Below are 27,666 nucleotides of genomic sequence, written 5' to 3' on the forward strand. Positions count from 1 at the left end.
CAGAGATTAAAGAAAGATATGAGGGGTTATAGGGAGTTCTTGAAGCTAATTTTGCAATTCCAGTGCTGAGGCTTGGAGGATTGAAATTTTATCCTCCAAGCCATTTATTATGGCTGCCACCAGCCAAGCGGGATCTACTTCAACTGGGATGTCTCCTATCTTAATATTGGAAGTCCACCTCCCAAGATAAGTGGGTAGGAGTACCACCTCCCCAGTTTTTAATGTCTCCGTCGACCGTTCTTTCGCCTTATCTTCCGACTTAAACCTGACTTCTATTGTGGCATACTTCACGACTCTTGTGATGTATGCCACATCATTCCACAGTGGACGGAGGCACAGCTCTACCGCCTCCTTACTTGCATTGTCCAGTTTGTTTTGCTTTTACAAAGAACGACTTGTAAATAACTGTGCACCGTGGTGTATTATGAGTTGTTTCACTGGGAGGGGTGATCACAATTTCTCTCTCCCCATTTTTCAACATTCCTTTATATTTTCCTAAATCACCGTTTCCACAGTTAATTGGCCTTTTTGAAATAGTTGCTGCTTCTGTAAAATTACTTCCTTTTTTTCTTCCTTGCAAGAAATCCTCTGCGGACGGCATGTTTTTTTTTAATCCTGTGCTATTTTCAGTGTTTTCCGTTTTCTTCCATGAACTTGAACTTGTACCAGGTTCATTTTCCCCCTTTCTCACATGGGGGAAAACGTTAAAGACTGCCTCAAGCAGACAAATAAAGTGTTTTACATAAAAAAAAACACTAACAAAAGTTCAACAATGTGTAAATTCATCAAAATATCCACAAATATTACAAACTTAAGCCAAACCTTTCGAACAACGCACAAACAACGAAGAAGTCGGTCCAGATGATTTTAACAATGGTGAAAAAAATATCAATGTTAAATTTATTGACGTAATTGCAAAAGAATGGTTTTGAAAATTCAAAACTGCAAAAATTCGGTATAAATTTTTGATGGGTTCAAAACGATGTTTACTTTTTAATGAACCTGATAGCAATCTAGGATATTGATATATATTAACCTTTTGTACTTATATTTCAAGTGTTTCAATCAAGTTTGAAAATAAGGAAGAATTTAGTAAAATAACTGGTATTATTAAGATGGCGTTTAGAACAAATTAATTTGAAGTTTTGATGGTTTTAATCCTTTTGTTACTATATTTCTGATGTAATACACTGTCTTTCATCAACTTCATCCGCATCAGCATCCTTTAACATTCGTTTTCCATGCTGGCATGGGTTGGACGTTTTGACATGAAGTGGCAAGCTGGAGAAAAGCATGAGGTTTGGGTTCTACAGCTGGATACCCTTTCTACAGTGTTTGTGGTGTGATTTTAATGTGCCACTGGCACGATCACCTTTTCGTGGCACTGGTATGGGTTCTTTTTACGTGGCACCAGCAGAGGACTCTTGGAGATCATTCCTTTTCACCAGGGGTTGCGGCTTTAACACTTCTGTTGTGGAGGACAGGTCTTGAGTACAAGAAGGCCCCAGGTTATCTCAATCCCTTGTCATCCTGTCCGAAAAGGTTTGCTTCCTGAGGTTGTCCTTCAGTACTTCGACCTATGTCTTTCTGGATCTCCTACTTCCACGAGTTTTATCCCCTTTGAGGTAACGTCACTTCATTATGAAGCTGTCGGTATCCATCTGCATCTCATGACCAAACTCAGTAGTGATGAAAAGTAGGGGACTAAGGATTGAGCCTAAATGAACACCAAATTCTTTGCTTTTCTCGTGGTTAATCCTCACCTTACTGACAGCGCACAGTAGATGTGCTCTCTCGAAGGCTTTCTATAGTTCAACAAATGCCAAGTATAATGGTTTATTCTTGGCTAAGTAATTTCTCTTGAAGTTGCCTGATTATATAAATAGCATCAGCAGTACTTCTCCCCGGGGTAAAACCAAGCTGCATTTTGTCTAACCTAAATCTTCTCCTAACTAATTGGGCTAAAATTTTCAGTGTCTGGTCCTGAAGGTTGATGCCTTTATAACTGCCACCCTTACCCTTGTAGCAACTAACAGTAATACTGCTACATCAGTCACTGAGTATTCTGAATAACCCGATAAACTATATGGATCGCTATTCCATATGTCCATATCGTTCCTTACCAGATATCTTTAATTGCCTTATCTACCATACTGCTGTCCACTAGAATAGCTGGTTCCCCTAATGGGATCACATGATGGGGACTCCCTTTATCTCATTCACTCTCTCCATTCAATAGCCTTGCATAGTAACTCTTCCATGTCTCTTTCTTGTCTGAATCACTAAGTGTAAGCATACCATCATCCATTTGTAAAAACTCATTTGGCCCTACCTGAGATTCGAGATCGAATCTAGAAATTCTCCCTAGCCATACAGCCCTTTTGTTCTATGTGTTTTCCTCCTGACTGCTAACCTTTTTTTCTGCCATGAAAAGTTGAAACAGATGAGTGACCTACATTAATTTAGCCATTGTCAGAATGGTATATCCATTTTCCTAGCTAGTCTTTACAATTATAAATACTAGAATTCCGTAAGGAAAAATCAGTGAACGAAACGCTGTCTCGACTGAAGTAACGTCACAGAGGGACAACTATGGAACTCCCCAACGACATAGTTGTCTCATCCCACCACTCTCTTACTTTCTCACTAGCTCGTTTCCGTTCACTCTGTCTATCTCTTACCTGCTGCTAGAACAACAAGACTACGCAAGCTTGATACCATACACCCCATTTGCTGCTTGAATGAACCTGGACATGTAAGTCTTACGCCATCCACTTGTTGAACTTACATTCACTCTATCATCCTTTGATCCCTATTTTAGCATCAGGCAGTTAAACACAAAACCAGCAACATTCATACAGGAAAATATAACTCTCGATACCTTGCCGACTTATTTTATACACACCTAGCCATCATGGTAAAGAAACGATTATATGTAATGGGTTATGTGTAATGTTCGTCTACCCATGCAGCTGTGGTAGGTTATACAAAGGCGAAACATGCCGCTCCCTCAAGATAAGGGTAGACGAACATCGCGAAGCTGTGACATGTGGAGATATTGATAAATCGGGTATAGCTGATCATGTATGGAAAAACAGAGACCACCTCCTGCTGTGGGATGAAGTTAAAATAATAGACAGAGAACACCACTGGAAAATACGAAAACTAAGAGAAGCATCACATATGCTAGGACACAACAATCTCTTAAGCAGACCGAGTGCAGATATGAATAGCATAGTCCTCCAGGCAATCACAGAGGAGTTCAAGACAGGCTGCCCCTGGGAGCTCCTCTATGCTGATGACCTTGCCCTAATTGCGGAGTCACTATCAGAACTAGAGGAGAAGTTTCAGGTGTGGAAGCAAGGTCTAGAATTGAAGGGCCTTAGAGTCAACCTAGATAAAACCAAAATCCTAATAAGTAGGAAGGTAGATAAAACACAAACCCCTTCAGGTAGATGGCCCTGCTCAGTATGTAGAAAAGGAGTAGGTAGTAACTCTATAAGATGTACCCGGTGCAAGCTATGGACACATAAGAGGTGCAGCAACATCAAAGGCAGGTTAACTAGCAAGTTAGTTTTTGTTTGTGGCAGATGTTCAGGTGCAATAAAGACTGCAAACAAACAGGAAACAACTTCTATCTCATTCCAGGGTGAAAAACTAGAGGTAGTCGATAGCTTCCGCTATCTGGGCGACCAAGTTAGTAGTGGGGGTGGGTGCGCTGAAAGTGTAGCTGCTAGAATAAGAATAGCCTGGGCAAAGTTTAGAGAGCTCTTACCCCTGCTGGCGACAAAGGGACTCTCACTCAGAGTAAAAGGCAGACTGTATGACGCATGCGTACGAACAACCATGCTACATGGCAGTGAAACATGGGCTGTAACTGCTGAGGACATACGTAAGCTCGCAAGGAATGAAGCCAGTATGCTCCGTTGGATGTGTAATGTCAATGTGAATACCCGTCAGAGTGTAAGTATCTTGAGAGAAAAGCTGAACATTAGAAGCATCAGTTGTGGCGTGCAAGAGAGACGATTGCGCTGGTATGGACATGTGGTGAGAATGGAGGAGGATAGCTGCGTGAAAAAGTGCCACACCCTAACAGTTGAGGGAACCCGTGGAAGAGGTAGGCCCAGGAAGACCTGGGCTGAGGTGGTGAGGCAAGACCTTCGTACATTGGGCCTCACCGAGGCGATGACTACGGACCGAGACCTTTGGAAATGGGCTGTGCGTGAGAAGACCCGGCAAGCCAAGTAAGATCGTTGCCAGTGCCCCTGGACTGGTTCTTGTGCGGGTGGCACATGAAATGCACCATTTTGAGCGTGGCCGTTGCCAGTACCACCTGACTGGCTCCTGTAGGATTTTCGAGCGAGATCGTTGCCAGTGCCCCTGGACTGGCTTGTGCGGGTGGCACATAAAAGACACCATTTCGAGCGTGGCCGTTTTCGTGCGGGTGACACGTAAAAGCACCCACTACACTCTCTGAGTGGTTGGCGTTAGGAAGGGCATCCAGCTGTAGAAACTCTGCCAAATCAGACTGGAGCCTGGTGTTGCCATCCGGTTTCACCAGTCCTCAGTCAAATCGTCCAACCCATGCTAGCATGGAAAGCGGACGTTAAACGATGATGATGATGGGAACTGGTATTAAAGAAGGCTAGAAAAATATTAGATTTATAAGCCCTAAAATCCACTCCATAATTACCCATGGGCATATGGCCTAGTGGTTCAGAGCACGGGCTACTAACCCAAGATTCCGAGTTCAATTCCAAGTAGTGACCTGAATAATAATAATAATAATAACAACAACAACATCGAAAAATACCTTAGGAATGAGAACCCAGGTTCGAAATTTCCCCAAGACACCTAATGAAGGCTGGAGGCTATATCAGCTGAAACGTTGTGTTAGCAACAAACAAGATGAGGACAAATATCCGTCAAATGTAAATAATGTTCTTCGCCAATGTCGATGTATTCCATCGTAACTGCCTCGTTTGGCAGCAAAGAAATCTGCTGGTTCATTCACTTGTCTGTGTTCCAACATGGTGGTAAAGACACTTTTGAACTGGTCATTCAGTACCTCACTGATCCTGGTTGGACTATCTGTGAAGGAGCCATCCTTTCGGAAGAGGGGTCCTATCTTGCAGCGTACTGAGGCTGTTTCTTTCGTATGAAAGAAAGCCTTTGGGTTTGACTTAATGTTTTTTCTTATAACCCAGGCTTCTTTGTCCACTCTCTCCCTCACATAGGATTGTTGCAGGTTTTTTTCAATCTCCATCAATGTTGTTTTTAGGCGGGACCTTTCGCTACTTTTGGAATGGTGGTTGAGGCGATTTGCAACCTTTGTCCATTGTCTTATTAGGATCTTCCTCTCCGTTCAAATCTTGTTCCTTTTTGTGTTAGCCTTGTGCTCTGGGACATATTTCTGGCATATGGCTTGCATAGCAGACATGAAATATTCCAGTTTCATGCCAATGTCTGGTGTGGAGAGACATTTTGGCCAGTCCTGTCCGAGGATCTCTTTTTGGATCGATTTCCAGTCTGCTTTGTGGAAGTTCAGATTGGAGAGATTTCGGTTGCTTTTCGTGGTCAGCTGTAAGTTTCTTTTTCTAGATTTTGGATGAAGGCTTATATAAAAATATTGGCTGAGAGAAATAGAAACTGTATGTTTACTGACAATTGTGTCTGCAAGGAGGTTCTACTTGAAAGCAAAATATGCGTTTTAAGTAAGTTTCACAAAATGGAATTACAACTTTCATTTTTGGAAAAATTCCACAGGATATTTAAACTATATAACAATGGAAGTGTTTAGGGAGATGCCGGGACTTACAACAACAACAACACCAACAACAAATGAAATTTCAAAGCTTATCTTTGTTTCCACAGTTAATCTCAAACAATGAGGGAGTCAAACTAATAAAGTGGTCTACATGTGGTAGATAGATCTGCTAGAATTAGTAACCAAATCCTACCTCATTCACAACCTGTCACCTTAAAGAAAGACACATTAAACAATGTGGTCCTATGTTCTCTATACTTAGGAAAAAGACAGGATGGTCCTGGATGGAAGGCATTTGATAATAGGTCTGTGGTGAAGACAGATGTGGGACTAGGCAACAGCAACAATTTACACAGAAATTCAATTGAAGTCTGATTTTAAACATTCAAGCGCAGTAAAACATTCACTTTTTTTAAGGGCTTCTTTTAATATCCGAAGTGTACGTTTCGCTGGATCAGAACTTTGAAACCATTTCAGCAGCATCTGGAAGCCTTGTTCCATAATGCCTTTATCCTGATAGTCATGCTTGATGATGTCCAGGTCATTTTGTTTAATTCCTAATTCCCTTCCTGCAAAAGAAATAAGAAATAATTGCAACAGCATAAACGATAATATAAAACCTGTGTACTGTAGGCTGTATTAATTAAGTCAAAGAAATTATGTGAATAGAAATGGGAGAAATACTTAAGAAACAGGGAAATTAGAAGACATTGTTATCTATTTCTAAAGATGTTGACAAAAATATCAAACAAGTTGAAATAAAGGTTGGAGATGGAGAAGAAATTTAAAAAAAATTAATTGAAAATTACACATGAGAAAATGTCTGGTGAACAACTGGCAGGAGAAGCGTTTGTGTGGGTAGCAGTGTATGGGAGCTTAAAGAATCAACAAGACCGCCAATAGCCAGATAATTTTATCCATCCATCCATTTTCTCTGCCCTCTATTCATAGGAGAGTTTTAGGGGTAGAGTATTCAGGCACCTCCTTCATACAATCCTATCAGAAACAACCTTCATTAGAATTTCTGAAAGGATATCCAAACATGACCATTTGAAAACTATGGATATCATCCAACCATCTCGCCCTTGGTCTACCTCTCCAGTCAGTTGGCTCAGCTTGAAGAATCCCTCTTGCGATTCCTTTCCTGTGACATTTTAATCACATGCCAGGAGTACTGGAGCTGTGAATTCTCAATGAAGAGAAGCAGTCGCTGACCTGGAGAGACCCCAAATCTCCAGCCTACACACCTTGTTGGGCAACATTTCTCCAGAGACTCTTTGGAGGAATACAATTTCAGTCGTTTCATAACGACCCGTGATCAATGCCTGAAATAGTCATTTGTGATGTCTTTCTGCCTATGATTAATAAATATTTAAAAATTATCAACATTTAGAAATATCTCGACAGTGGGGATCGTGTACCTGAATGATTTCAACCACACAAAGTAAAAATATAATACTGTTAGGTAAATATCACGTATTATAGAGGACACTGGCTTAAGGTTTTTGGATTCATGACTTATAACAAGAACTTCTTTCAATGGATCTAGGCCACAATTTAGAAGAATCTAATACAGGAGAGGCCCTAGAGTAAACAAAGCAATGAGAAGAGTTTTAGTTTGTAGGTAATAAGACAAGAATCACCAAAATCTACACCATACACCTACAAAACTTGGGTCCTGAAAGAATCACTGCATCCACAAGCAAGTTTACAGGGAGAGCAGGTTAGGGCTAGGGTTAGGGAAGGACTTTGTAAGTAGCAGATATACAGGAATAGTTCATAGTAGGAACAAGTAATAAAGACAAAGTTGATAGTTTCTATTACTTAAGAGACAGAATTAGAAGTGGAGGAGACTATTCTGAAAGCACAGTAGGTAGAAGGAAAACGAGATGAAAAATGTACAGGGGGCTGTTATGTCTACTGGCAACTAAGGGATTCTGTCTCCAAATGAAGGAGAGATTGCATGAGGTGTATTTATAAAGTGTAATGTTACATGGAATGCGTGGATACTGCCAGGAAATGAGGTGAGCATACATCACTAAAAATGAAATGTTGATGTGTTGAAAACTTGGAGCCAAAAAACTGGGTCTCAGAAGAATCTGTGATAGTTCACAAGAAAAACAAATAATAGCATAGATATAGAAGGGATATGGAAGATGAAATTTGGATAAAGAAATGCCTGGAATTCAAATCAAAGGAAATAAGCAATCAAACCTGACAAAGGACCACAACAACTCTGGAAGAAGTCATCTGACTATTACAAACTTAGTAAAATGGATGTAAGATGATGATGATAATGGACTGGTGTTAGAGGATTGATTTTAGCCCAGTATATGACTGGTACATTTTGTATGACTCCCAGAGATATAGAAAGCTAGCAATGTCGTAGATGATGTCCGTCTTAATTGAGATAAATCATTTCTGAGTGCAAACTTCCATGCTACATGGCAGTGAAACATGGGCCATGACTGCTGAGGACATGTGTAGGCTTGACGGAAATGAAGCTAGAATGATCCGCTGGATGCGTAATGTTAGTGTGCATACATGACACAGTGTAAGTGTCTGAGAGAAAAGTTGGACATAAGAAGCATCAAATGTGGTGTGCAAAAGAGACGACTGCACTGGTATGGTCATGTGTTACGTATGGATGAGGAACACTGTGTGAGGAAGTGCCACTTCCTAACTGTAGAAGGAATCTGTGGAAGAGGTATACCCAGGAAGACATAAGATGAGATGGTGAAACATTGCCTTCGAACATTGGGCCTCACAGAGGCAATGACAGGAGACCGAGACCTTTAGAAATATGCTGTGATTCAGAAGACCTGGCAACTAAATTGAGGTCACAGTCATGGCCGATGCTAGTGTGACATGTCCGGCCCATTTAAGAGCACCCTTGATGCATCAGGTGACATGATATGCTTGAGAAGACCTGTTGAGTCAAGTAAAACCAAAATCAAAGCTGTGGCCAGTGCCCCCTGACTGGCCTGTTCTGTTGGCACATAAAAGGCATCATCTGAATGTGGTTGATGCCAATGTCATATCACTAGCTCCCTGTTCCGGTGGCGTGTAACAAGCACCATCTAAACATGATCGATACTAGGTCTGCCTGACTGGCTCCTGTACTGGTGGCACATAAAAAACACTATCCAAACGTGATCGATGCCAGGATCATCTGACTGACCTCGTGCCGGTGGCACATAAAAATCACCCACTACACTCTCGGAGTGGTTGGCATTAGGAAGGGCATCCAGCTGTAGAAACACTGCCAGATCAGATTGGAACCTGGTGCAACCACTGGCTCTCCAGACCTCAGTCAAACCATCCAACCCATGCCAGCATGGAAAACAGACGTCAAATGATGATGATTATGATGATTTCTATCAGCTGACTCAGGGATCAAAGGCTCAAATCTAGTCCCCAGCACAGCTCAATATACCTGGTAAAGACATTTCTCTATGCTGCAGTCTGTCTAGATGTATACAAGTACCATAGGGAGGTTGAAGACATTGCTATCAATAACAGGAGCATTGTATAAATGATATTTTATGTTGTTAAACTGTCAGACAAGGGGAAATGGGATATTGTGATGTTCATGCCTTTTCCATGTGACATTTGTAATGTAAAGGAGAGTGAAATGATTTCAATTGGGAAACAAAATCAAGCTGAGTTTGAATTTTCTGTTGAGATTTTGTGTTTTTGTAATATAAGAGAGTGTTTCATGAACTTACAATGCTGAGTTCAATCCAGCCATGAACACAATCAACAATGGGGCCTGTCTTCGTTAGTGACAGGAAATATATGTTGACCTGAGACTGAAGAATTACAATAAATACAGACTGGCCAGGGGAGAGATGACATGTCCCACACAATGCACACTCTCATGTTAAAAAGGTTGAATTTGATAATGTGGTCCTCTTCAACCAAGATAAAGCATTATCGCACCGTTTCCATTTAACTCGGCCAGATTAAGGCAGATATCTGCCTAAACAAACAACAAAAACCTAACAGTAAACTTACTAAAAGTGTAAACAAGCAAAAACATTGTCATTAATTCACCTGTTTACTCTTAAACGAACCCTAACCCTAACCCTAACCATTTTATGAAATTTCATTGATATCTTTACTTTATAGCTAAACTTTTAATTGGAAATTAGGAATGGAACCTGTTCTCAATCATTCAAACAAACAAAAGTTTAGCTTAAAGCAAAATTTATAGAAATTAACTGGGTATTTTATACTCACCAAGTTGCTGCCATTTACCTGCCAACTTTTTAGACACCTGATGAAGATGTTTCTCCTCTAGCATTACAGAATCTGAAATATTTCCAAATTTTACACTTCAAAGCACAATTTCCCTATCTCTGTTAATGGTTTATATTTTATTATTGTAAGATATTCATATCATCAATGGACAACTGCTGACCATTATAGGTTTGGTCAGCAATTTTATACTTTCTACAGTGGTCCTATATAATGGCTCAATATTTAGGTCCATAACAAAATAAACTGACCTTCCTAAGCCTCCTTTTTCTATTAAGACATCCCACTCAATCTAACAATGTTGCAATCATCTCATTTAATTATCACAGGTTAACACCTCTTATCTTTTTTCTCTCTTTAATCTGTGCTAAACCTATGACATGGCATGGTGCCCTCACCACTAGACTTCACTAATCAACATTCCCCTCATTCTTTTGCTTAATTCCGATGTCAACCAAGTTGGTCATCAACAAACTTGACACAAACTCATGTCACACCACTTGGAGTAGGATCAACACACACCTGTTATCTTTGTCAAACGTTGCTGCTTTTAATCTTTGATTTTAATTATGCAACTCACAGTTCACCAGAATTTCATCCTGATTCAGGAAATATTTAAAGACACCTTAATGAAATAGTTTTCTTCCTGATGAGCAATGATTAGTTCTACACAGGTGAAACAGAAAGTGATAACAGGTATCCTAGAACTCTGTATACTTACACAAAACATCTTTAATGACACAAATGTTTATACACAGATTAATGCAAAGGAAAAATATCTGAAATGGTATATAAGAAATGATATTCAAGAATATATAATCAAGATGGTGATATAGATAACAATGAGATGAGAGAAAGGTAAATATATCTCTTTAAGGGGAGAGAATTGCTTTAGGGTTTATATTTATCTTTTGTATTATTTCTTTATCGTGAGAGACCTTTTTCCTGTGTTTTATGTTTCCATATTTCCATAAATCCCCTTGAGGATAGAGAGAGAGAGAGAGAGAAAACAATTCTCTCAGCAGCAGACCAAAGTCTCCTACTTGGATAAAGACATCGTTTCGTGGATGTCATGGTAGATTTACTAACAGTAAAAAAAAAGACAAGGTGTTCATACTTGTAGCAGTTTTCAACTTAACCATCTTGTTCAACAAGAACACCAACAACAATAATCAGTAAACTTATTGAAAATGTACAACAAACAAACACTGACATTAACTCACCTGTTTACCATTAAACAGCAAAATGTTTTAGTTCCTTCATTCAAAAGACAATTAACTCTATTGTGTTTCCTAATTGAGCCATTTTAGCAACAGCGCCAACACTGCTGGACATTTTGTTAAATTTTGGTAATATCAATATTTTTAATAAAATTCATGTTACACTACTGGGAACTACAGAGGCTGCTACTTGTAGATAGATAGATAGATAGAGAGAGAGAGAGAGAGAAAGGAGGAGGGAGAAAGAGAGAAGGAAAGTGAGGGAGACAACAATGAGATGAAAGAAAAGTGAATATATCTCCTTAAGGGGAGACAACCGCTTCAGGATTTATATTTCATCTTTTGTATTTTTTCCTCATCATGAGAGTCCTTTTTCCTGTGTCTCAGGTTTTCATATAAAACCCATTTACTGGATATTCTTGCATTTGTAGGTAGAGAATAGAATTACTTTATAGGTAACCATTCGAATAAAATGTAGCAATGGAACCTGTTCTCAGTCATTTACACAAACAATATAACTCAGGTGTAGGTAAAATTTATAGAAATCAATTACAGTTATTTTATACTCGCCAAAAGATTCTGCAACTCTCTGGACTGCTTTCTCTTTACACTTGGGGCACACTGAAATAAGAATTGGAAATGTAGCAATGGAACCTCTTCTCAGTCATTCACACAACCAATATAACTCAGGTGAAGGTAAAATTTATAGAAATCAATTACAGTTATTTTATACTTACCAACAGATTCTGCAACCGTCTGGACTGCTTTCTCTTCGAACTTTGGACACACTGAAATAAACATTTCAAAGTTTTATATTTCATATAAAAATTTCATTGTGTCTGTTAATAATCTATATTCCATTATTGTGAGGCAATCATATCATCAATAGTCAACTGGTGACCACTATGCTTTCGGTCAACACTTTCTAAGCTGTTACTATATAACAGCTCGATATTTAGAACCACAACAAAATAGGCTAACCTTTCTAAATCTCATATTTTTCTTAAGACATCATATATACTAATCTAACAGTTCTGCGATAATCTTAGTTAGTTATCACTTTATAACACTCTTTTTCTCTTAGTTTTGTCTTTTCTTTCTTATGCCTCTGCTGGACATATAACATGCCATTGTCCCGCTAATCTTCACTAACCAATATTCTTCTCATCTTCTGTTAAATTCCAGTGTCAACCAAATTGGTCATCAAAGATCTGGCCACAAAGTCATAACACATTGCTTCAGGTAGGATAAACATACCCCAGCACTCATTTTTAAATGTTACTGTTGGTAATCTTTCATTTTAACTGCCCAGATCACACTTCAACAGAATATCACCTGATTCAGGAAATACTTGAAGGTATTTCCTTGTCATTCATCCTCCTTAATAAGCAGCCTTGTTTTTTTTTCAGGTGAGCAACAATTAGTTTTACACAGGTGAAGCAGAAAGTGATAACAGGTATCCTGAACAAAACTACATTTGTATAAAATCCCCTTCAGTTAAAACTGTTTATCTACAGATTATTGCAAAGGAGTTATATCTGAAATGATACACTAGAATTCATTCTCAAGAATATATAAGCAAGGCGGGGATATAAACCAAACTGTATTTTTCTAGTAGTTTTGATTTATCAATTGCTTATTTCCCCTCTTCAGTTTGTGCCATGATTTTACTGCCTCAACATTTTTCAGTCAACAATAGAGTGTCCCGTCGTCTTTAACTGTTGGCATTGGTTCTCCTGCTATTTTGAGCTTCACTTGTTTCCACTGACCTTTCACAAATGACAGACTGCATTACTTATTTGCTTGGAACTCCATTCTTGACCAAGTACTTAGTCTCCATCGAGTCTATTTGCATATCCTTTTAGTCTCTTGTTAGTATTGTTATGTCATCCATGAATACCTTCTTAGTTGATTTCACTTGAACCATTTCTTCTGATCAATCTGCTGATCTAAGAAACATAACAAGCAAAAACCAAATGATTGAAATTATGCAACCAACAACTATTCCAATTTCAAGACAATGCCAGTCTCTTGTGAAATTTTCTGTCATGAACCACATTTTGAAATCCTTAAATCAGATCCTTGTATATAAACCAAGTCCATTGCTCCCATCAACAACTGGAGCTCCCTACTGAGTGGTACAGGACCCTAAGCATTAGTCAGATCAAGCCATTCAACATTCAGATTCCTTTTATTCATCTTTCTGCCTTGTATGCATCCCAGACTGAAAATGCACGTTCCATATAACCACGAGGTTTAGGGATGCCAGCCTTCTGGACAGACATATAACTGATCTCTTAGCAAGTAAACCCATGTAAATCTTGCTTTATATATTCAAGGTTGAAACTGGTCTGGACTAGTCGATCAGTTCTGAATCAGCTTACTTTGGTAAGTAACCTCTTTCTGCCTTGTGCCAGTCATCAACCAATCCACCTTTATGCCTTGACTCTCAAAGTAGGAGGTGTTGCTTATAACATAATTGTGTACAATACTTGTCCACTTTGTACATTGGTGCTCTTTGATCTTGCCTTCTTCACTTAGCTTTATACTTGTTTCTTGCTGAAATCACCAAGCTGAAATATTTGATTTTGGAAATCAGATGAAAGATGAGGATGATATTTATTGCATTGTATCTTGCAGCCAGTATCAATCACAAAGAGAGAGAGAGAGAAACAACGTTTGTTTCAACAGCAGAGCAAAACGTCTTCTACTTGGATAAGGACAATGTTTAGTGAATGTAATGAGAGATTTACTATCAGTGAAAAAGACATGGTGTTCACACTTGGAATGCATTTCATTATAATTAATGAAACATGTGACCTTCGTTACAATGAATATAATTGTGTTTCAGCACAGTTGATATTACTGTAGTTCCATGAAAGAAAAATGTTACCAGATCCAATGCCAAATACTAATAATAAATCCTTTACTCTCGTCAGATCCGAAGTGCTATCAAAAGGTTTCCAGAAATGTTATGTTCAATAAAAAATTATTTATTTATTCAAATATTAACATCATTTCCTTTAAAATGGTCACTTTTCGTAGCAATACACCAATCCCATCATTCATGCCACTTTTGGAATGTGTCCTGAAAGCCGTTTTCTGTGAAGCGAGGCAAGAATCTTTTGCGATTTGCTAGCTCACATTGTGCATGCAACCATATGCTGCCATCTGTCGGCACGCTATAGAACTAGTCCGTGAACTTTCTGATAATATCTTGGAGCAATGACCAGGCTTCGTGTTCTAATTAAAACTAATCAACTCAAAAGTAAAATCAAAAGGTGAAGTGAAAGAATCAGAAAACAATGCTTCTTTTAGCATTAATCTCATCTAAAAAACTAACAAGTGTGAGTATAAAATGTCGAAAAGGATGGCAAACATTATAACAAGTGTTAATCATATATAGTTAGGAACAAGGAGTTGCATGTTCAAATCTCACTGGAACACATATTTTATTACTATCTGTATATTTTATGTTACTACCAATACTTTGTTTAAATGTAAACATGTTCAGAGTTCAATACTCAATTTAACAAAAGTAATTTGAATATCAATATCTTTAAACAGATTTAATATTATTTTGCTTTTAGTTTATATCTAAAATATATATTCTAACCAGAGACATTCTGGGTATATATCCCCACAAGGAACAACATGTCTACACAGGCGGAACAGAAAAATGATAACAGGTGTCCTCAAACACTCTACACTTGCATAAAAACCTCATTAACTACATATAACTGTTCATCCATATAATTTGCAGGGCAAATATCTGAAAAGGCACAAAAGAACTGCTTCTCAAGAATCTAGGATATCTCTCACAACCTTCTTCTAGACATCAATCAAAGTTTCCTCACCCATTTAATGACCCCTATATGAAACTGCTACATTGCAATGGGGTAAAAACCCAGTTACAAACAAATTTGAGGACACACAATTTACACCTCTGTACAAGGGTTTGACTGACACAAACTGTCTTTCTGATGTTGTAATTAATACAAAAACAACATTACAAGGAATATGTGTAACACTACTCACTCCCCCACTCCACCACAACTACTCTACCACTTTTGTCACTAATGATAATTGAGATCAACTAATTGAAAATGCCTCTACAATGTTTTATAAATTACATCTAATTAGTGTTGGTGAAATGGCTGGGTCAATTTTCAGCCATTCATTTTGTGACACTAATGTTATTTCCTATTTTTTCATTGAATATCTTATTGATAACTTATCAGTCGTTAATATTTGTTAAAAATGTCTCCAAAGAAATAGATTCCTGGAGCTCAAAGGTCTCAAATCATTGCATTATCAAGTGAAGGATTCTCTCAAGTTGAAATTGCAAGAAAATTGAAATGCTCAAGAAAAGATTTCCATCAAAAGGTAGAATGAGAGAAATTCTTTCATAAATTGTAAAGGACGAGGTTGCAAAACGTGTACAGCCACAAGGGAAGACAGGTTACTGAAGAGGACATCACTGGTGGATAGGAAAAACACCTCTTTTGACGTAGCTGGTGAGTTTTGGGTGGCAACAAACAAAGATATATCAATTCACACAATGAGAAGAAGAAGATTATTAGAAGCTGGATTCAAAGGATGTAAGGCCAAAAAAGATGCTGTTACTGTCTGAGGGGAACATGAAGAAGCAATTGTGTTGGGCAAAAGAGCATGAAGATTGAACTACTGATGATGAAGTTGTTTGGTCTGATCAAAGTAACTTTGATATATGTTCTCCACATTCATTTCAACCATTTTACTAGGCATAATTGAAATTCTTTTACCAATTTTGTATTGGATACCAAAAATGATCAGTAATTTTTTTGATTATATTCAGATCTTTGGAAATCCAGGAGCTGTTTATGTCCACCATAGAGTAGGGGAGGTTTATCATCCTGGATGTGTGGTCCCAACAGTCAAATTTGGATTGGGAAATGTAATTGTTTGGGGTTGCATGTTGTCTTAAGGGTCTGGAATGTTGTTCACTTGTAAGGGCAGAATGAATGCCAACACTTACACCAACATGTTAGATCAAGTTTATCAACCTTCTTTAGCTAAAATCTTCAATGATAACACCCCAGATGGCATAATCATTCAACAAAATATTTCTGCATGCCACACATCCAGAGTCTCAATGGGTTGGTGTGAAGAAAGAGATGAGGATGATGAAATGGCCTCCTTAGTTTCCAGACCCCAATCCTATTGAACATGTGGTGACCCTTAGGTAGAACAGTGAGGGTGCAAAAATGGTCTTCAAAATGCGAATTAGAAACCAAAATTCATGGAGAGTGGCAGAAAAATTGACCCAGCCACTTGTGCCAATTTAATCTCAAGTATGCAAAAATGCATAAAAGCAAAAGGAGGACACATCAAATACTAATTAATGATGGGATCAACTCTAGAATGTTTATTAGACTGGTTTCAATAATTAAGTAAATGAGTTTCAATAATGCTCTATAATTTTGGCCAAGGTTGTATATATTTATCAACAAGGATTTGTGCGTTTGAGTCACACTGGGAACTCCTGTTTTGTTTCTATCTCTTATGCTAGCACCAATACTTTGTTTAAATCTAAACACATGTTCACAGTTCAATACTGATTTAGTATTGAATGAAAGTAATTTATTGTTCAATATTCTTATACTGAGAGATTCTGTGTATATACCCCCAACAAAATATGACAATTCCTATCAAACATTAGACTACTGTAATCGTTTGATATCTTCACAGTATGATAAATCATGATGAATTTGTGAAGTTCAACTTTGTAAAATAGGTTGAAACTATCCCTGACATCATTTTCCAATTACAACATTCTTTTCAGATACCCAGGCTGATTGGTTTAACCGTCAAACTCTATAAAGTTGGTCCTTAAACTCTCAGTTGAGATTTTATCCTTGAATCTCCTACTTTACCAAAGCTGACTCTGATGTTCTTGTAAGTAACATTGTCTTTAATTATCAGCTCTCCATGATACTGATAAATCATTAACCACCTCTAATCACTCACAATTGAAAGTAAAAGGTTTACAAATAGAACATTGGAGATTTAGTGATATTTCAGTTTAATTACCATTCATCTTACATTATCATTCGTTAGTCATATGTTGCAAAGCACAATCTTTTTGAAGTGTCATCACTCTTCTAATTGGATAAAGACAATGTTTAGTGGATGTAGTGATAGATATACTATCACAAAGAAAAGACCCGATTTATGCCAGATAATGGCAGATCTGGGTCTCCACCACAATATTAAGTGTGTTATTCCATACCAGAAAGTTAATGAGACAACAGACAGATCATTAAAGAATGTTCTTACCAAATCCACTTTTGCTGAGCATGTGTTGTCGACATATGGGGCATTGCTTAAATGTCAGTTGAGAACAGCAATTCTGACAAACAGTATGTTGACATGGATAGACTGTGACAGTAGTCTTTTTCTCTTGACACCACCAACACCTGTGGAACAAAATATTAACACATCCCATCAATGACATTCAGTTATAATAAAATATTTCATTATGGACATGTTTAGAGTACAGAATATTAAGGGGTACAACAGTGACCAGCAAGAGTACATCGTAAATTCTTCTGTAAACAATTACATACAAGCAGGTTTGTGTGTATACAAGTGTCACATTAATGCAATATTGTACTAAGAAATATATTTTTATCGATATTAAATGAACAGAACAACGATACCTTATTGGTTACCATCAAAGTTACTGCTGAAAATTGACATGAACGAGAATAAAAATATTTACCTGCCAATCACAAAAATCACAGTAATAGGTTCCTCACAAAACACAACAAACAAACTAGAACCTAACTATACACTATATCAAGAGAAACATTTAAGAAAAGGTATTGTAGAGATATTCTTTTATATTATTTTACTTGTTTTGGTCATTAGAGTGCAGCTGTACTGGGACACTACCCTGAAGAATTTTAGTTGAATAAATTGACCCCGGGCTGAAAATATCATAGGCTGACTAAGAAGGAGTTATCATACAGTAATTAAACTTGAAATGCATTAAATGCAATCTTTACTGATGCTAACTCCATTTTTTCGTTCCAGAAAAACCCACATTGGAATCAGAATTGAGGACTTGTAAAAATGGTACAAGAGACATTTTGTGAAAATGGATAAAATTTGGCACCGTGGTGTTATCAGATATCTGCAGAAAAAGGAGTTAGCCCCCAAGGTCATTCATGCTGACACAGTTGCTACATTAGATGATGCTCCAGTTTTACCAACTGTGCAAATGTGGGTAGCTGAATTCAAGAAAGGTAGGGAAAGTCTTGAAGATGACCCAAGGTTTGGACGTCCTGCCACAGCCACCACCCAAGAAAACGTTGACCATGTTCACCACACAGTAATGGGTGGCAGACATTTAAATGTTAATCAGATAGCTAATACTGTCGGTATCTCCCGTGAATGAGTTGAGAACATGCTGCATAACGAACCTGGCATGTCGAAGGTTTCAGCTCAGTGGGTGCCACAACTTTTGATGCCTGATCAAAAGCACACCAAGCTGGTCATGTCGCACTTTTTGAAGCAAATCCGGCCGGTTTTCTTGAATGTTTTCCTCATCCAAGATGAATGTTGGGTTCACCACTTTGATCCAGAGACCAAACAGCAGTCCATGCAGTAGAAACACCCATCTTCTCCCCCCACCAAAGAAGGCCAAGATGGTGTCATCGGCAGGGAAGATGATGGCCTCCATCTTCTAGGATGCAAGCAGCATTGTGTTCATTGACCCCCTTCAGAAAGGCCATACTACCAATGGTGAATATTATATGCCAACTTGCTGAGGCAGCTATGAAAGGTAATGAAAACAGCCTGGAAAACTGATGAAGGGGGTCCTGCTTCACGGGGACAATGCTCCTGCACACAAGTCTGTGGTTGCAATGGGTGCTGTGCATGACTGTGGCTTTGAACTGGTTGATCACCCTCCATATTCTCCTGATTTGGCACCATCTGACCATTTTCTGTTCCCCCACATGAGAAAACACTTGGTTGGGAAGCAGTATCGGACCGATGATGAAGTCATATCTGCTGTTGAGAACTTTTTGAGGGTCAGGATGAGAGCTTCTATACCACGGAAATCCACCTAACCTGAGTTATGGGGATATAAACACACCAACACTGGTTGTCAATTGGTGATGGAAGACAAAGACACACATATACACAACAGGCTTCTACCAGTTTCCATCTAACAAATCCACTCACAAGGCTTTGGTTGGCCCAAAGCTATAGTAGAAGACACTTGCCCAAGGTGCCATGCAGTGGGACGGAACTAGGAATCATGCGGTGGAGAAGCAAGAATCTTACTACACAACTACACCTATATACATAAAAGAACATGACTGCAAACATTACAAGTTAACTTACATGAGAATACCTAAAGTACAGCAATTTCTTCAGACAATAACAAAACAAACACTGCACAAATATATCCAAACGTACCAATAAACAAACATATTTGAATTATGAAATGGAAGTAAAGGTAAACATTGGTGTCGTAGTTGAGGCAGAACACCAACACTTTGTAGCCAATAAACTGTTAAAACTGTCTGATAGATGATTCCAGTGGTGGAAGCAGGTGTAGTTGGCTGCAAGTGTGGCAAATTATGCAAATGATGTTTTCAGGAATGACTGGCTTACTGAATAGAAAGAGGGTTGATGGGTGTGAAAGGGGACATGACAAACAATGCCTGCATGTTTGTATCTCCCTCACATGCTAGCAGTATGGCAACCACCAGCCAGGCCACATCAACTTCTGGGGATATGTCTTCTACCCTAACCTTGGAAGCATGCCTCCCAAAGTATACAAGTAGAAGCATCACTTGATCAGTTCTCAGTGGTGTTGCTGAGTGCAGCCTGGTGGTAGCAATCTCCTGAAACTGCCCCTCCACTGTTCCAAATTTTCTTCCTCTGGCAAGGCAGGAAATCCCCTGCCAGATTGGTTTAAGTGCCTTTTCCATTTGAGCCATTGACATGACTTCAGTCTTCCTCATAGCTACTGAGTTTGTTCTGTAAATTATTGTTTACTCGTTCTTTTTCTTTTAAAACTTCTTTGCGGGGAACACATTCACTTCATTCCCCTACCTTCCAATCATTCCTTTGAATTTACTCAATTCCTCCAGCCTCACGTCTTTGCTTTTTTTCTTTCGTCACCTCTGCATAATTCTTTATCTCCATTACTTTGTCAGTTTTCTTCAAACATTTTACCATTTCTTCCTCAGACAACACAAAGTTTGAAGAAGAAGAATTCAAATTTTCACAACTCATCACACAGCGCCCCTCTAGGGAAAATGTCGCAGCACCAAGACAGCCCAAAAGCAAGTGTTATACACAAAAACAGCAGTTGCAACTAACCAAAAGGGTAAGCAAGCTTCTTATCACACTGCCATGTCTGCACATATACACACATATATATATATAGGAGTGGCTGTGTGGTAAGAAGCTTGCTTCCCAACCACTTGGTCTCCAGGTTCAGTCCTACTGTGACACCTTGGGCAAGTGTCTTCTGCTATAGCCTCAGGCCAACCAGAGCCTTGTGAGTGGATTTGGTAGGTGTAAACTAAAAGAAGCCTGTCGTATATGTATATATTTGTGTGTGTGTGTGTGTGTGTGTTTGTCCCCACTCCATTGCTTTGACAACCGATGTTGGTGTGTTTACGTCCCCCTAACTTAGCAGCAGTTAAGCAAGAGAGACTTACAGAATAAGTACTAGGCTTACAAAGAATAAGTCCTGGGGTCAATTTGTTCGACTAAAGGCGGTGCTCCAGCATGGCCACAGTCAAATGACTGAAACAAGTAAAAGAATAAATATATATATATATACATATATATCTCCACTCACAAGACATTTGCCCAAAGTGCCATGCAGTGGGAATGAACCTGGAACTACACACCCACTGCTATGCCTCATATGTACTATAACTACATTTCTATAACCAAATGTATATAGCCAGGACTTCCTCAAATTGCATTGTAATGTCATAAATAAAAAAAAACAAAAGACTATTTCATCAGATGTAGAACCGGACAATCCAGTTCTGAATACAAATAAGGTGGTCATGGTTTAGTTACTCTACCTGCAAATAATAGTGAATATTTTCAAAACCATAGAGAACGTCTTTAAAGAAGGAAGTCCATATGTGTAACAATATGGTCCTAGATGTCATACGTCAGGAGATTAAGGGGTGAGAGCCATGGTCAGAATGACTTTAGTCAATGTGTGCATGTGTGTGTAGAGGGTGGGCCAAAAGTCATGCACAAAATAAGCTCAATATGCTCCAGAATTGTCCAAGACTCCTCAATTTTTTCTAAAATTGAAGAAAATAATAATAATTGCATACTTGTACATTATGAACGGTGGAGGCGCAATGGCCCAGTGGTTAGGGCAGTGGACACGCTGTCATAGGATCATGGCTTCGATTCCCAGACTGGGCGTTGTGAGTGTTTATTGAGTGAAAACACCTAAAGTTGAACAAGGCTCCGGCAGGGGATGGTGACGAACCCTGTTGTACTCTTTCACCACAACTTTCTCTCACTCTTACTTCCTGTTTCTGTTGTGTCTGTAATTCAAAGGGTCAGAAGTGTTGAGATGTATTGTAAGATACAGAAATAAATTTATTTCTCAAACGCGTGATAATGCTATAAATAGCGTGATCAGGATAAATTATCCATTTATTGCTGGGCAGTTTAGTTTAATGGTAAAACATTTGACGCGTAATCACAAAGATGTGAGTTCGAGTCTCATGGCTGGCGAGTAACGTATTTTTCTTCAATAAATGGATAATTTATCCTGATCATGCTATTTATAGCATTATTACGTGTTTGAGAAATAAATTTATTTCTGTATATATATATATATATATATATATATATATATATATATATATCAGGTTGGGGCAAAAGTAATGGATGGTTTTTTTAGAAAACAGTTTGAGATAGTATTTTTGAAAATCGATTCTCTTGCAATGTTTTAAGGATGTCACAATGAGTAATTTCCTTTTATTCTTGTTCTTTATACATTTTTCTTTCAGGTGCAGGAGTGGCTGTGTGGTAAGTAGCTCCCTTACCAACCACATGGTTCCGCGTTCAGTCCCACTGCGTGGCACCTTGGGCTAGTGTCTTCTACTATAGCCTCAGGCCGACCAAAGCCTTGTGAGTGGATTTGGTAGACGAAAACTGAAAGAAGACCGTCGTATATATATATGTACATATATATATATATATGGTAAGTAGCTTGCTTACCAACCACATGGTTCCAGGTTCAGTCCCACTGCGTGGCACCTTGGGCAAGTGTCTTCTACTATAGCCTTGGGCCGACCAAAGCCTTGTGAGTGGGTTTGGTAGACGGAAACTGAAAGAAGCCCGTCGTATATATATATGTACATATATATATATATATATATATATATATATATATATATATATATATATATATATGGTAAGTAGCTTGCTCACCAACCTCATGGTTCCGGGTTCAGTCCCACTGCGTGGCACCTTGGGCAAGTGTCTTCTACTATAGCCTCAGGCCGACCAAAGCCTTGTGAGTGGATTTGGTAGACAGAAACTGAAAGAAGCCCATCATATATATGCATATGTATATATATATATGTGTTTGTCCCGCCAACATCGCTTGACAACCAATTCTGGTGTGTTTACGTCCCCGTAACTTAGCGGTTCGGCAAAAGAGACCGATAGAATAAGTACTAGGCTTACAAAGAATAAGTCCTGGGGTTGATTTGCTCGACTAAAGGCAGTGCTCCAGCATGGCCACAGTCAAATGACTGAAACAAGTAAAAGAGTAAAAAGAGAGAGAGTATTCCTATTGTATTGGCGATAATCTTCTGCTATATTTGCATCCATGTTCATCCCATCTAAAGATCACATTAGACATTTCTTAGTCTATGAGTTTCATAAAGGTGTCAATGCAATCACAGCAGCAAAGTTTCTTCAGAGAGTTTATGGAGATGATGTAGTGAGTGAAAGAAGTTGCAGGAGATGGTTTTCTCGCTTTAAAAAGTGGGGATTTGAGTTTGAAAGACAAGCCAAAAGAAACTCATTAAAACCAACTTGATTCTAAAGACTTGGAACTTGTTATTACAGAAAATCCAACCATTACTTGTAGAGAACTTGCAGAACAGTTTAATGTAGCCCATATAACTGTTCTATGCCAATTGAAAAGGATCGGAAAGGTTTCAGTGGTTGGAAAATGGGTCTCACACGAACGGTCTCTAGAGAATCTGCAACAGTGTGTTATTGTCAGTCATTGCTTTCACAACACCTTAAGGAACCATTTTTAGGAAGGTTTGTTACAGGTGATGAGAGTGGATCCTTTACTGTAATGTTAACATTACGGTAAAGGATCCATGCTGCCAATCATGAATCGAGGAGGAAGATATGTTCAACAACAGAGAAGAGGACTTCGTCCAAGGAAGATTATGTTGAGTGTATGGTGGGCTATTGAAGGAATTGTCCATTATGAACTGTTAAACAACAATCAAACAATTACTGCTAATTTCTACTGTGATCAACTTCATCTCTTTGAAAAGAAACCTTGCTTAGTCAAGAGAAAGGATGTCATCTTCCACCATGATAATGCTTGGCCTCAACTGACCAAAGATCTCTTGGAAAAGCTTGGTTGGAAAATATTGCTTCATCCTCCATATTTTCCAGACCTTGCTCCTTCTGATTATTGTTTCAGGGACTAGAAAACCATTTGAATGGTCTTAGGTTGACATCAAGAAAAGAAATTAAAAATGAGTTGGATTCACATCAAAACAATTTTACAAGCTTGACATTTATACACTTGTTCACAGATGGAATGAAGTTCTAGAAAGCAATGGAAATTGTTAATGAATAAATATTGTCTTAATCATGGGCTTCTTCTCTTATAATAGAGACCTTAAAATTGGCCATTACCTTAGCACAAACCTGATATATTACCTATCACTTAAAACATGAGATGTTCACATTTATGTGGCAGATATATGTGATACGGCAATTTTTGTTTTTGGTTATGGGAAAAATAATGAGTGAATATTTATTCTATGAGTGTTAATTATTATGCCTATAAAATTGTGCATGAAGTGTATATATGAAATGTATTAAGTAAGCATCGTACTCCAATTTCCTTCATTTTTCAATGATTAACAGATGAGCAACTATCATTTGATACGGAAACAAAACAGTCCATGCTTTAAGGTTTTTAGAATAATTCCATAAAATATTCACAGGTCCCACTAGTGTTATAATAAAAACCACAAGTCTTGTTAAATACAGCTACCAGGGTTTCCCTGGTTGAAATTATATATTTCGCCATTTTTTCAGCCGACAAGACTGTTTGTCATTTTTTAAAGCAGATGATGTTTAAACAAGGGATACTACATAAAATGATGAGCTTCTTTCAGTTTCTGTCTACCAAATCCAAGGATAGAGTAAAAGACACCCAAGGTTCGACACAATGGGACTGAACCCAGAATAATGTAGTTGGGGAAGGTGAGAGCATCAGGGGAATCACACAGTCAGGGTCAGAGAGAGAGAGATAGGCTCTACTCAAGTCTTGGCTGTTTCTGCTTGATGGTAAGGCCTTTCACATGGATAGGGTTAAGGCTTTGCTAAAGAATGTAGTCCACTGCAATTTCAAAATGAAAAGGAGCTAAGTTGTCTCCTTGATAGATGTTGGAAATGCTTTAGTTTGATCATTTATGCTTTGCACAAAGATTGACAGGTTGTCAAAAATGATTGACAGCTTTGACAATCTCATCTAGGATACCAGAGATAACATGGCCTTTCATCATCATTAAACTTCTGGTTTCTATGCTGGCATGGGTTGAGTAGCTTGACCAGAACTGGTATGGTCAGGGGCTGCACCAGGCTCTATTGTCTATTTTGGCCTGGTTTCAACAACTGGATGACCTTCCTAATGGCAACCACTCCACAGAATGTACTGGGTGTTTCGAATGTGATGGATGAGTCTTCTTAAGTACAGTAATGAGCCAGACATCTCAGTCCTTAGTCTTCATCTCCTTCATAAGGTTCAGCGTCTTGAGACAACATTATTAAAAGCCTTGGTGAGCCTTTCAATAATTCTTTTAAGGTAGTTTTGAACTGCCTCTGTGGAAGCCATTTTGGCTGTTTTAGAATTGGATCAACATAAGGGAAAATTCTATGAAGAAACATAGGGTTATAGACTTTTAAGGTTAGAGGAGAGAATGGAGGTTACCATTTTTTGGAAGTAGAATAACTGTAGATTCTGAGAAGGCTGTTGATTTGCTTCTTTCATAGTTCTCATTACAGAAATCCAACATAAGTTTGCAGAAAAGTGAACTTTTCCAGATGGTGGCTGGGATATTATCTGGACCTGTTGTCTTTTTGTTTCTTAACCACTTTAGGTAGTTTGAACCTCTTCTGTGGTAAATGGACTAGTCTGGATCAGTAGACTATCTACTATTTTGTGGTTAAAGAAAGGATCACCATCAAATTTGATGTGTGACCAAATAACAAGTGCGGAAACCAGGTATCCTCAGATCTAATTACACAAGTTACCAAACGAATACTGAAAGTGTACAAACAAATCATTAAGCAGGTATCGTTCTTCAACTACAAGGTCCACCCACCTCAGTGTCTGAATTTTTGGAAGAATTTTGGTCCTTCCGATAAGACCTGAGTTAATAGTTAATGTTTCATTGTAATTAAATAGGGATTTTACGTTTTTTAAAGAAAATTTCTTTGATAACAGAAGATACAAGATGTGTGAAGGAGATCAAAAGGCAAATGGTTCAGGTGAAATCTGCATTCTCAAAATTGTATAACATCTTGAGAAACTGTACTCTGTGCACGAGGACCAAGATCTGTACATAGAACTGCTATGTCTACCCTTTGTAGATATATGGAAGTGAGGCATGGTCTATGACATTAGGATTGAGGTGCTTGGAGAGCTGTGAAATGTGGTTCTTAAGGATAACATGGACAGACAAAGTGTGTAATGAAGAAGACCTAGGCTGCAGTAAATAGGATACTGCTTTGTGAGATAAGGGCCAAGTAACCGAGATTTCTTGGTCATGTGATGAGGAAAGAGGGGTTGGAGAATTTAGCAATGACCGGAAAGACTGAAGGGGAAAAGAAGCAGAGGAAGGAGAAGGATTATATAGATGTCAAGATTGATGAAGAGGTTGGAAAAAAGAGGCAGTAAGCATCAGGAATTGGAAGTGTTACAGAAAACAAAGAACAGAGAATTGTAGGATATGATTGTCTATGTCCTACATTCTGGATATGGTACCTAAAGAAGAAAAACCTTTGGCCAAGAAGGTACTGTTTTTTGCATATATCAAATAGTCCATATCTATTAGAAGGCAAGTTAAGACTGTTTTACTGATGAGGTCGAACAATGCTGAAACATACATCCATAAGAGCAGGTGTGGCTCAGTGATAAATTTGCTTCCTAACCACATGGTTCTGAGTTCAGTCCCACTGCATGGCACCTTGGGCAAATGTCTTCTATTATAACCTGGAGCTGACCGAAGCCTTGAGAGTGGATTTGGTAGATGGAAACTGAAAGAAGACCATCATGTGTGTGTGTCATTGCGCCATTGTTTGTCTCCTATCACCACTTGACAACTGGTGTTGGTATTTACAGCCCCTAAATTAGCAGTTCAGCAAAAGAGACTGATAAAATAAAAATAAAAATTACTGGTGTCAACTTTGTAGCATACACTCAAATGAAATTCCTCTCTCTTTTATTATATATACATACATTCAAAAGTAGCAAATAACAGCTAGCCTTTGGCTACTATTTCGACCCCATTGTGTCCACTACTCTGATTAGTTGGTATTGGCGCAATTTGTCTCTTACTCTGTCGTGCCAATATGCAGCATATAACCAATCAGAGCTCCTAAATAAGATCATGAGACAGCCTTTTCTCAACCCCATTTGAGCCTACTGTTACTTATAAAAACTCACCTTCTCTTTGTCTCGAGGCCTTTGGCCAAGACCTTCTAAGGTCTAGCCACTGACCACACAAGAAACGGCCAGTTCCAGCGACAATGCCAGACAACCTGTCCAACAGCATTACAGCAATCTCTTTTTTTTGTCGCTACCATCATCTTCTTAATGTCAACATCATCTCTCTACATACACAGCTCAAGCCAAACTGCACAGGTTCCAACACTACTGTTTGTGAATTACTTCACCATTGTTAACAGCGAATATACAACCTGCAAGAACTCCTGTACAAGTGACCCAGGCAGGAGCATTACAGCCACAACTTCGTCCGAGACATACAGCAACAGGCTCTGCATCATCGCCACAACTTCTTGATACAGTATTTCTATCACCGTGTACAATTGACTACGAACTGGTATTTCTCATTCTTGTGTCTATGAATATTCATCTAACTT

At 38.5% G+C, this 27,666-nt stretch overlaps 1 protein-coding gene across 1 annotated transcript; it reads right to left on the minus strand.

The window, feature by feature from the left end:
- Positions 1-304: 304 nt before the first annotated feature.
- LOC149130339 (uncharacterized) lies at positions 305-26,837 on the minus strand. The gene is made up of 7 exons (XM_089345371.1): positions 26,671-26,837; positions 17,566-17,705; positions 11,985-12,035; positions 11,818-11,868; positions 10,010-10,081; positions 4,625-6,336; positions 305-3,237 (listed from the first exon to the last, which is right to left on the minus strand). The coding sequence occupies exons 1-6, from the start codon at positions 26,718-26,720 to the stop codon at positions 6,128-6,130; spliced, it is 573 nt and encodes a 190-aa protein (XP_089201497.1). The 5' UTR covers positions 26,721-26,837; the 3' UTR covers positions 305-3,237; positions 4,625-6,127.
- Between the last annotated feature and the right edge of the window lie 829 nt (positions 26,838-27,666).

Source organism: Octopus bimaculoides, chromosome 29 (genome assembly GCF_046866305.1).
Source record: "Octopus bimaculoides isolate indiv1 chromosome 29, ASM4686630v1, whole genome shotgun sequence".
NCBI classification, from domain to species: Eukaryota; Metazoa; Mollusca; class Cephalopoda; order Octopoda; family Octopodidae; genus Octopus; species Octopus bimaculoides.